Source organism: Anopheles maculipalpis, chromosome 3RL (assembly GCF_943734695.1).
Source record: "Anopheles maculipalpis chromosome 3RL, idAnoMacuDA_375_x, whole genome shotgun sequence".
NCBI classification, from domain to species: domain Eukaryota; kingdom Metazoa; phylum Arthropoda; class Insecta; order Diptera; family Culicidae; genus Anopheles; species Anopheles maculipalpis.
The window spans coordinates 51,334,830-51,347,243 of NC_064872.1; the positions used below are offsets into that span (position 1 = coordinate 51,334,830).

General features: G+C 44.3%; 1 protein-coding gene across 1 annotated transcript in view; it reads left to right on the top strand.

Moving 5' to 3' along the window:
- The first annotated feature begins 3,219 nt into the window (after window positions 1-3,219).
- Window positions 3,220-12,414, top strand: part of LOC126561320 (uncharacterized) — a 46,871-nt gene continuing 37,676 nt past the window's right edge. The window contains 5 exon segments of the mRNA XM_050217394.1: window positions 3,220-3,344; window positions 4,702-4,896; window positions 8,266-8,374; window positions 8,454-8,559; window positions 9,000-9,362. Coding sequence (XP_050073351.1) covers window positions 3,302-3,344; window positions 4,702-4,896; window positions 8,266-8,374; window positions 8,454-8,559; window positions 9,000-9,362 — 816 coding nt within the window. The 5' untranslated portion in view covers window positions 3,220-3,301.

Here is a 12,414-nt window from a genome sequence, read left to right on the forward strand (position 1 = left end):
TTTCAGAATTTTTTAAAAAAAGGCTGAGATAAATATGAAATAATAAACTCAAAGCAAAGTTTAACTAACTTACTTACTTATCCATCCTGATCATCGGCGCTGTACGCCGCACTGTCACTCTAGGTTAGTGTAAAATCAAGTCAAGGGACCCTGAAATGGTAGGCCAATGTCAGGACCCTGTCGAAGTTCCAGTGCTGAAGAAAAAGTAGAACAATTGCTATACGATTTCTAAAATACTACTCACGACTACTTACGCCATGAATACTTGTGCTGAGTGTGAATACTTCAACTCCCAGTCACACATTCAAAAATGTAAGGGAAAGATCATTCCAACTCCACATACGGAGTTCTTAATCTACAACATCAAAAAGAATTTTTTTTTTAATTATTCAGGACATCTCACAAGACCCGTCCATGTTTGTATTATTTTGTGTTGGATATTTAACACGCCAAGAGATAGGCAATCCGCTTTACACGAACACATAAACTAACGCCATCTATGCATAAAAGTAGGAACTACCATCACCATCGTTGAAGTACTATATGAATTAAGTGACAAAAAATTTATAGATCACTAACGGAGCACGCCGGCTCATGGTCGCTCGTCTAGGCAATCGATGGAATAAATGAGAGAGAGAGAGTCTAGAGAAGAATCTTCAGCAAAGGCTTTTGGAGTACAAATCATTTCGTATCCCGACTCTGCCCTGTTCTGAATTCTTACCAAGGTCCTTGACGGGTAGCCGAAGTAAGACACTTCAGAGCGTTCTTCGGCAGTGTCTCGAAGCCTGAGTTGGAATTCGAAATCTCTTCCCTGAGTAGGCCGTAGCCCTACAATTTTGTTTATTTTTTTTCTATCAGTTTTAAGACGAAGGAAATATGTGTCATATGATTTTGTCTTCTTTTTTCGGAACTACCATCTTGAAGTGATAGAAAAGAAACCTTACTACAAGAACTTCCATAGAGTTTCAATTACCTTCCCCCTTTATCCCTGCTGATGTCCTCCTAGTTGGTCCGGCAACTCATTACAAATCATTAGAGTATATTTAATGCATGTTGCTCCGCTCGGTCTTTCTACAAAGTCAGAAACGTATCCCTAATTGACTTTTGTATGTTACATACAAATCAATGCTCTTCTTGCTTCGCGTGTAACCGTGCTCATTTATCGATCGTATCTCAACGGAACGTATCAGTTATTGCGTCTGCATTATTTACGATCCAAAGCATGCTACACAATAGGAGGAAAAACTATCAACACCACCCTGCTATAATAGCGATCCAGAAGCAGGATTCGTAAAACGTTATACAATCATCGTGATAAGAAATAGAGCCATGAACTCACTATCACGTGATTAGGGTCAATATACATTCAATTGGAAGCGATCAACAAACGAGCTACACCCACCCGGGAGAATGTATGCCTATTCTACTACCAACAATGCACACAGTGCTGATGGATCGACATTGAGTCGGTGTGTACTCAACGTACCCTTGCAATAGGATAGGTATTTCTGACGTGGGAAGGCAGTGATTGTAAAACCCATTTCCATCATACTTCCGCAACCCAAGCACTTTATTTCAAGGGCCAGTGCCTAATCAATTTCATTGGCGATCAATCGAATGACTCGAAGTACGTAATGAATAATTTAACAATTTATTGAGCTCGCGATGGGATTTGCTTTTATGAAGTTTAACTTCAAAAGGATATCCAGCAAAAATGTACACCTTACAGGGTGGTGCTAAACCTGAAATGATCTTCAACGATTTCGCCGGTAAACGATAATCAATTAGGCACGATTAGCCGATCCCGATGCTACATTCCAAGGCTGCGAGCTTGAACGCAATGCAATGTCCTAAAACTCCATCCAGACTACGGTACCTAATGCTTCCCAATTGTGCCCACATGGCAATTGCCTTAATAGTGAGAATAAATAGACCCGGCTTTGCACATGTAGAGCTTATAGGCTAGGTATTGGATGTTACTAAACGTATCGCTTGTGTATTTTCTCCTTTTCTAGACATCAACCATAATCGACGTAATAGCACGAATGCCCACAGCGAGCTTTGAGGAGGTAAAGTGGAGCAATAGGAAAGCGATATCTCAGCAAAAATATACAAAATCCATTCACCACGAACGTGCGAATAAGTTCGCAGCGTTCGTAAATCGTACCGACTATTTCAAGAACAGGAACTGTAAAGCCTTCGGGCTGGTGTGATAGGAACGTGATTTAGTAAAACGAAAATAAAACAGTGCTCGTGAAAAGTGCAAACGTATGAACGGCTCTGAGTTGGATCATCGTTGGACATTGGAAAGCACCAGTCGGTACCGGAATCGTTCGCCATGCTCCGTCGGGGCCAGGAATGTACGTAATATTTCCGGCGGATGAACTCATATTGTTGACATACGGAATCGCCGTACCAAGAGTACCGCCCAGACCAACTCTGGACAACCTGCGGGAGCCTCTTGTGCCCACAGGCAGTAGGCCTACATCCACCACCACCACCACCACCACCATCACTTCCAAAACCACCACCACCGTCACTACCTCTTCCACATCCAACGCCACCTCCTCCAAACACGCATCCAAATCCTCGTCCACCAAAAGCACCGCTAGTAAAGCGAACACCTCGACGAACAACGTCAAAAAGGCCAACGATTTTACGAAAGCAAGCCCCTCGCTTACGTCCATCGCTGCCAGTCGACGCCAGGAATCGGGCGAGTCGTACGAATTGGACGATCCGACCGGTACCGCCCTAGCAGACGCCAGCGAGCTGGCCACCTTCATCGACGATGTTAGCCCTCGAAACGGCATCCCAGCCACGGCGGCCGCTGGTTCCCTAAGTGCCGCGCGTGGTGCGGCCGGTACTGCGTCGCCCAAGGGCGGCCTGAAGGAGCCGGCGGCGGGGGCTAAGTCTAAATCGAAGCTGCAGCTCAAGCTGGGCCGTCTGCGACCACATTCCTCCATCGAGCAGAACGAGACCGCCTCACGCGTCCGTGAGGATCTGCACATACATGTTTCGAATCCGGTCTTTACGCGCGACAATCTGCGGCAGCGCAACTTCGACGCCTTCTTCGAATCGGGCGAGCAGGTGTACTCGCTTGAGGTGCGCGAGAAGCCTACACCCCGGTCGCTCGATGCGCTCGGCTCGAGCGGCTCCGATCCCGGGTTGGCCGACGCTGACGCCGGTCTTCGGACATCGGGCAGCGGAGGCATCGGTACCGGCTACGACCAGCGGCCCAGCTCGTTAGGCTTCTTCCGGAAGCCGAAGTCGCCGCTAAGCATACGTTCCAAGAGCGCCGAACATGAGTTCGCCGACGTCGAGACGTCCCAGAAAGGTGACGACAGGTGCCCCTGACCAACTAGTTGTGGTTGCTATTCTATTTTCTAATTTCTGAGTGAGTTCACAGACATTCGTGCCCCCGTGTCCCTCGTCTCATGTCATGCCCCTCCCATTCATCCGTCAGAGAGCGTCAGCTCTCGCTGCAATACGGTGCTCTGCTATCGCCGATGCTGCCGCCACCGAAGTTGCTCTCAACTAACCCTGGACATATTATCTGCAACCATTTCGGATCTAAAAGCTGTCAAATGCGTCATCATTCGCTTCGTACCACGTACTTCCTGCTCATTTTATACATCGTTCGGGATCAACCATACATTCATCGTTTGTCTGTTTTAAGTGTGTTTTGTATGTGTTTGTGTGTATGCCTGTGCCTGTGTTTGTGTGCGCCTGTGTTAACTGTTTTATCTAGTGCGAAACATGTCAGCTGGACCAGATGATGGAAGAGATGTGATACCGCAGAACCTCATGATACCCAACGTTACGGCTGCTTGTCGGACTGTCGCGGAAAGCCAAAGCGACCACATCTCCACATCATTCTATTTTATGCATGATTCCTCAATGCATTCTCACAAAGAAGCCATCCGCACCCGTTTTGTCACTCAAACTCATTGTTTCACGACCGACCGGAAGCATAACATTGGTCATATGGCAAGTCGTTCATTGCAACTCGTTGAAACCACCCGCTCTTGCATCTTTCCACCGATTTACACGCCCCATCCACTTGACACGACCGGACAGGACTCGTGCGACGATGCCAGATTTTAATGACAAAACATAAACTGTCAAGCAGCACAAGCTACGACCGGTCACCCTGTCCTACTCCAACATAAATAGCTCCCGGTTTTGCGAGTGTTTGAGTGCTGTTGTTGTTTATTTTTTTATACCTCGACCACCGATATCCGCCGGTTGGGTCAGTCCCCCGGTCCAGGCAGCGTGTGCTGGTCAGTCAGAGAGATCGTTAATACTAATGCGCCCTGCTACTACAAGCTGCCGTGCTACCGCATTGTGAGTGCTGGCGACACTGGACCTGTCCGCCGCTGCCGTGTGGCATTGGATTGAGATTTTATGCAAAAATATGCCGCTAAATGGGATTATAATAAATAGCTTAATCAGCACAACGATTTCGTTTACTTCGTATCGTTTGCTTTTTTCTTCCTTACGCGTGAATTCTAACTTTAGCGCACCTTTTGGCTTTTTTTTTGGAAGATCACTAGTACCAACGGACGTCCGATGAGCACGATGTATTGATAAAACTGTGTCTATTTCTTCTCTCTTTCTCTCTCTCTCTTTCTTCCTTTCGTTATCTACTGCTTCCGGCTTCTGTGACTTCTGGCATCGCGGGCATTACCTGACTCCGCGCAGAATCATCAAAAAGCCATCGACATAACATATTTAGCAAGCGTGGAGCGACGCCGAGTGCGGGCCCCGCGTTCCAGGCACTCGGAGGAAGCATGTCCACCTCCGGTGGGGGAGGAGTGCTCAAGGATCTGGGCCACCCCGGCCTAAATGAAGCGCTCAAGTCACACAACAGTGTAACATTTAAGCTAGTCAAAACAGGTAAGTAAAGATTATATGCGGTCAGCTACCAGTTGACGCGAAGAGAGTGAACAGAGTGACTGAGGGAGAGAGAGAGATAGAGAGCAAGTTGGCAAGTATTGCCGAGCAAGTTTGGAAGGTATTGTCTGTTTACTGCTACATGCGGTAGTTCTTATTACAGCTCCGGCTACCGTACATACCGTACATAAGCTGTTCCCAGGCAGCCTCCTCAGTGCCATTCGAATCCATTGCCTTCTCCATCAGTCGTAAAGGAAATGAGAATTAAGAATTTATAAGCAGCAAATATCGATTGGTGGCGAGTTTTGGTAGAACTTATGCATCTAACAATGTTCAGTTTAGTGTAGAAGATGATGAGACCACGGGCAAAAATATCAATTCCTAAGAAAACAGTACAAGAATACAAGCTTGTTGGTTTTTTTCTTTTCTCAGGACAATTTTCCTCTCAGTAGCCAGCCAAAAACCTTGGATTATTTGATTAATATTTAATCGTCATATTAAGAAGTAATTGTGTGTTGCTACTTTGTGCCAAGTTTACTTAAAGAAAATTACAAAAGCGTTCCTTTAAATGATGTTTTTACTAATCTAAAATGTATTCTCACCATGCAGAAAGTTTAAATATTAGTAACATAATCAAATTTTCTCAACAGCTCAATAAAACCCAGAAAACACACACAGTAAAATAGGACGCAGGTTCTGTAGGATTCCGAAGCTGTTATAAAATTTAGAAGCAAACAAAGACCACAAATGTTACTCTCCTTTACAAGGTTTATAACATTTATTTTATTGATTGACATATTTTGTCTGTACAGTAGTCGTACAACTTCAAGCAGTTTGACACGAACGCTTTCAACGTTTTTATTCATAATTCTCGGTTCCTTCTGGATTAATGTGCTTCGGCGCAATATCTTCCAACTGCTAAATAAATGGTTTACTTTTTTGATTTATTTTTCTACTACACAAACACAACCTTGCACCGAAAGAAATGAAGATTGATAGCTGCGTACTAATGCACTCATTTCTCTTGATGAACATTTCCGAGAATCAAAGACCGATTCTGTATACACGTGTTATTGATATGGGGTCTTTCTTGATGCCGACGTGTTTTTCTTTTTTTTTTTTTTGGTTTGGCGGTATTTTGCCGCCTCTTGAACTTAAGAGTGCTCCCGGAATATTTGCCAATTAGCTTGCAATTCAATTACAAAACTGCAAAGCACAGTCAATCTCTGATGAAGGATGCTATTTTGGTAATATTTGGTTTGCGATATCATTTCTTACAAATGCTTCCGACTTTCCTGCGAAAGTAAAAACGAAACAACACCTCAATAACGAAGCAATGAGATAAAGGTCAAAGGTTGCAAGGCGATCAGCTTTTGTGGCCAGAAATAAATCTACCAATGCGCGATGGAAAACATACTAGAGGAAAAAATGGTTTCTTCCGCTTGGGCCAGATTGAAATAAATTTAATATGTTGTTGTTATGTTAATCCAGACTTCACATAGTCTTTACCATGGTCAATATTTTTAGAAACCAGCAAATGCACGAGCATTTATTCTTAGACACCGGTTTGCCACCATCACCGGTGACCGGATTTTTTTCAGTTCAACGGTAAGCGTAACGATCGATGCCGGATTGGCTACCTATGCTGAGATATTTGCTGTTAGAAGAAGTGAAGTTTTATTACCACTACACCAATCGAACTACCGTACAGCAATCGATGCTGATAGAAAGAAGAGGTTTCAATAGTTTTTAACACCTGCTCCGAACCAACATCGTTTATTACGATATGGAATGTTCTCTTCATTCGCACTACAAAATTTGGAGGTGGCGATTTTTGGCTTTCTTGACTTTCCTTTTCTGGATTGTGACTTACCTGGAATGTCTGTTTTGCGTCCTGATAAGTTTTCATGCCGGTTTTTCGTAGTCATACTAACACTACTAGCTCATTCTATATTGAAAATGAAAATTTAATCAATTCAAATACTCTGGAAATCGCAACACAAGATATAATTTGAAAGCGAAAGAAATGCATCCGTATTTCTTCGACTGCACAAGACATTGTTTTCAGACTTCTCAAGAACTTGCAAGAGTAAAGGAGCGGTGGAGTTTAATCTTTTTCTGAGTAGAGAGTTATATGTTAAATCCTTTTATAGATTAATTTATTTTTAAAATTAAAAACATACCTGAAAATAGTCACATTCGTCGGGAAGGAATCAATCTCAAAAAAGTTATTCAAACTTGTTATGAAAATTTTATTTAAAGCAATCTAAAAAGTAGAACGTGCATGTTTAAGCAAGTAATTCTACACAAATCCAGCATAACGGGGCGGTTATAGCGACAGTATGTCTTGTGCACATGACTTGCAACTGTCGCTAAAAAAAACCTCACAAACCAATCAATATTCAACCATGTCAGTATGAAAATATCAATCCATTATTATGCATTGCAGTTCGACACCGCTTTTATCGATTCTAAATGGGTCATAGGACTTTTGCAGCACATTACGATCGCATCTAATCGTTACAATTAAAAGGATTATTCCACCATTTTATGCCAATCCGTACCTGATCGTCAGAATCCTTCCCTTTTGTTTGCATGATAGTTTTATTTAAATATTCAGTCATCCTAATGGTTAAGCGTAAAACAAACAAACAAACACAGAACGAAGTACTTACGGTAGTGATCAACATGCTTCGTCCGGCGTTGGAAGGTTTGGAAATTGTTTTCTTGGAGTGCATTATAAGCATCTCAACCACCACCTGGGATCGCTAATGCCGGTTGCTTGTAGCTACCGCACAACGCCATGTGATTACCTCATTACTCGCTAATGGTTCGTAAACAAAAATATCGACATGCTTTCCCACGGGTTGTATCGATGCAGCGTCGAAAAATGGGTTGCACGATAAGTTCCGAGGAGAAGTTTGAAGAAGTTTCTGTTCTTTACTATTGCTTTAGGCTACATAATATTCTTCGAGGGATTAATAACTTGGCTGGAAGAAAAGGCTATCTTGATACGATAATGAAGTTATGCTCAGTTTTTGATAACTGACAATACATAAACAATTACTTTCTGATATGTATGCGCGAGTGAGATATGCTCATAAACATAAAATAACATACAACCTTTATCGATTAATACGAACGGAATGTCGATGTTCCATGCTCGATTGACTGTGGACGAGATATTTTCATCATATGGTAGGCCAATAGCCGCCAGCCAGATCGAGACAGTAATGAATGCAGAAATTTTAATTGAGTATTTCTGTAGCATAGCATCGGAACGAGACAGTTCGAAGCTCATCACACACCCAGCACGCGCTTTGACGGTTGATTAACTCTCCAATCATTCGTATCTTCGTTCACATTTTGCAGTTTCGGATTTCAGCGAGACCTTGGCGCAGCTCTACGAGCAGCATGCCGAGGCACTGCAAGTGTTGGTTTCGAACTACCGCAAACGGAACAGCGAACTGCGAAAGGAACGGTACGTACTGGGAATTTCGGTGGGCATCGGCGGGGGTTTCTAAATATACACCAATCGTTGACTTACTTCCGCCCGACAGACCCGCCTGTCAGTCGAACCTGTTCACGGCATGGGAAACGCTACTGCAGGAAATCGAAGCGGACTCGCAGGCAACGATCGACGTGGCCAGCACGCTCTCCAGGCAGGTGAGTACCTCCGGCCAGACGCGTGGCGTCATCTGTTGGCGTTTGACCGTTCATACGCTTATGGTCGTCAATAAATCATGCGTGTAGCTTCGCACACGACAGCAGCACACAACGCGAAGCATACGCAGCTTGCGTGCGGCTATTGTTTTCGTTTCTGCGTACTATGGGAGATTAGTTACGGAAGTTAATGAAAACGTCTTCGAAGTAATCAATCAAACAGGCATTTTCCGGGTTCGAATTTGCAGGAGATGGATTAATTTACTGCCATTTCACGCAGGCGTTGCGACTGGTTGACCTATGGACGGCAAACAAAAAACAACCCTCTGCCAACGTGGCAATGTGGCGTGACTTATCCTTTTTTTTGTGTGTGTGTACGCCACTGTGTGGGTATGGGTGTTTTTTATCATTTCGTTCACTTTTGCATTGTTTTTCGCCTACAGGTCGCTCGTCCGCTTCTGGAGCGCTCGTTCTATCGGAAGGTCCAAAGTAGGAAAGTATTTACACACCGGGAGTCGTTCGATACAATCATTTCCAAGACTGAAGAGAAACTATCAAAGTGCCGAATCGAATACAAACAATGCTACATCGCTCATCGTCAAAGCCCGACCCAGCACACGCTGACGCAGTACATCGACTCGCACAATGCGTACGTGCAGCAGCTGCACGCCACCAACGCCATGCTCGAGGCGTACCACTGCGAAACGCTGCCGCAGCTCATGCAAGAGCTGGAGGAGATCTACAACGACCTGTGCAATATCGTGTCGGAAGCTGTGCTGCAGGGTGCCGAAGCCATCGCTGCCAAGGTAAGAAGACATCACTGCACTGTTCCGTGTCACTTTGCACCGAAACCGAACTTTCTCTCCCTGGGGCTACCATCGCGGGTACGGGTGCTTCCTTGATAGATGGAAATTACCTTTAAGCATAACTACCGGTGTGCTGGATCCGATAATAGCCGGGCCACCTGCGGGCCACAGACAAATTGCCATTACTCTTTCCTGCAATACGGTGGGATGGCATAATTTTAACGGGCCCTCGCCTCTGTGCACCTCCTACAGCAGCGACACGAGAGCAGCGCACGTCATTAGCAAGGAAGGGGAGGTTCGTTTGCCGCCACTCACTATTTACTTTTTGCCCGAATGAAGCACGGCTAGGATGTCCTCTTGAGGGACAATAGGGCAACAGAGAGCAGGGCAACTTCCGGTGCGCTCATCGTCAACGCCAGTCGTCATTCGTGTTGTGTTGTGTTGAGCGCTTGACGACGAACGTGACAGTGCCAAGAAATAATCATCCCGATTGGGACGTCCTAAGTAACGTGTCTGTCTGGGTACAAACCCAACCGAGACTACCAACCTTCTTCTCTCTACTGTCAAAGGTCCTCGGGAAGACAGCAAGCATCTCATGGAAAAGAGATTAGACTTTCCAAATTGCAGAATCCCCAAAGTACCGACGCACGTCGGAAATCCTACGATTGTGTCATGCGCCGCATCGTACGTCGCATGCTTCGGTTACTCCAGCAACGACAACAATTAAGAGGTGGCCTCTTGTAACGAGTCGTCCCTTTTTAAATTGAATGATCCTCTTGCAAACCCGTAGGCCCTACGGCTTACGAGCGGTCCCATAGCTTCCGGTAGTACCGAAATAGAATTGACATCACAAAATCTATATTGCCACTTCCTTCCTTACTCCTTTGTTATTGCCTGGTTTGACCGTGTCCCCTGGCTTATGGTTTCACCGCTTTGATAAGATGTTGTTCTCCCAAGGCAGTGTGCTTCTTTGCATGCGTACCGTTTAGAGTGGTCTCATGGATGTGTGCTTCTGCAGCCTACCTTTTTCCTGGAAGTTCCTCGCGTTTGATGGAAAACGTTGCCTTTTGAACACAGCCATCGAACGAAGCAACACGTGGCCGGAAGGAAGCTTAAGATAACCCAAAGCTAAATAGACTTGACATTGTCGTCAGCTGGCGCCAGACCGTCGATAATATTGGATAAGCTGTGAACGCTGGAAACCCTCAGCTTTGCTACTTTATTTTTCGCTCTCCTCAATCAAGTTTATTTTTGGTTCACTGTTAATCGATTGCTATTGATGGTACAAAAAAGTGCCACCCAATCGTTGCCCCTGTAGCATACACGTTTCAAAACGCAGGTATTACGAAAAGTATTTTCCCCACAATTTCCTGGCACTGCTAGTCCCAACGACTTAAATGGGATGTGTGATTGTGAATATTTTATCACCCATTGTTGTGTGCGCTAGGTGTCAATAACGTAAGCGGAAGCAAAACATTTCTCTTCTCGCACACGCTTACATGATGATACGCGTGGTGACAAGCAACGAAGCAGGATAAGTTCATTAATAAAACATAAGCGAAACCCCACGGTGGGAGTTACGCTAGGTTAATACTACACATAGCTGGTACATAGACGCTTCCGGATGGATAACGTTGAGTAACGCCGAATTTTGTTTACAGTTTGTTGCTTTTTATTTAATTACAGTGGCTCTGACCTGATCTGAAAATGCTAGCCTTGTTCTAGTAAGAGAACGATCAAACGCTGTCAAAAAATACGAAATCAATTTTGGCCTGCTCTGGAAAACTATTAGAAACTTATCAGTAAACGTTTATGTTTTACATAAACTAAACTAAACTAAACAATAATAATAACTTAACACTGGCTCGTTAAATATGACATTCTTTTTTATTATTTCGCAATGACGACCAGGCCATATTCTTTAAGCTTTAATCTTATATTAAACAATTCATTAGACTTATGTCAAAATATCCTATTTTGAGGGTAGACATTTCCTTTTCCCTCAATTTCAGTGCACCTTATCCCGGGTGAGCCCAGTTGTGAATGTTGTTGCTGCCAGGTATGGTTCTGGTGTTGTCCTCTCTATTTCCGCAAAGAAGTTACCGCCTCTTTGGAGCCCCATGGAGACTAACAACTGACTTCCAAGAAAACCTCCTTTGTTGTGGATACTTTGTGGTGTTTGCCACACCATATAGTTGCCAGCATTAGCATGTTACGGCTGGCGGCTCCTCCATCGTCAGAACGTACGAGTCCGAAAGCCACTACAACTTTGTGAAGCTACAGTAGCCTCCAACTCACGCATTCCGCCAACAGTAAAGACGCCAGTCACAACTACACGTCGTCCAAACCTAATACAATTGGTTCAGTGGTCTAATGTTGTCGCTGGCAACTCTGATCCCAGCAAAACGCAAGGAGTCGACAGCCACAATAATCTTGTAAGGTTACTGTAGAATCGAACCCAGACATTCCGCCAACGACAAGGTCGCCAGTTACGGCCCCAGATCTCCTAAACCAACTTTTATCGATTATGGGGCCGAAATAGCGACCGGCGCATGTCGACGCCACCACTGCGAACGTGTTATAAACAAAAAAAAACAGCAACAAACAAAAAACAAAAGAACAAATAAACATAACAAACTACAATCGGCTACAATAGGACGATGGTGCGTACAATCTACGGGAAGGGAGAGGAGAAAGGATATTCCCATCTCTTTGGCGAAGTCAAACAGAATCCATTCGTATGCGTATTCGTAGTCCATCCTGAGAGTCCGAGTCTAGCCACATCGAACTCCACACATGACCAGAGGATCAATGGTCAATGTCATGGTATCCGTTGCTACAATTACAAACCTTGGAGTCGGCGTTATATGTATATACGTTGAAGATGTACATTCATCGGATAATGGTTCGACATAAGTCTGAATATGACATTCGCAAGCATACGACAATTTCTGTGGTTAATACCAACAGTCCGGTCTATACCGGCCTTGAAAACTAATTGGACAACATTTCAATCAATTATGTTTTAAAAACAACACCACTTTACCTGGGA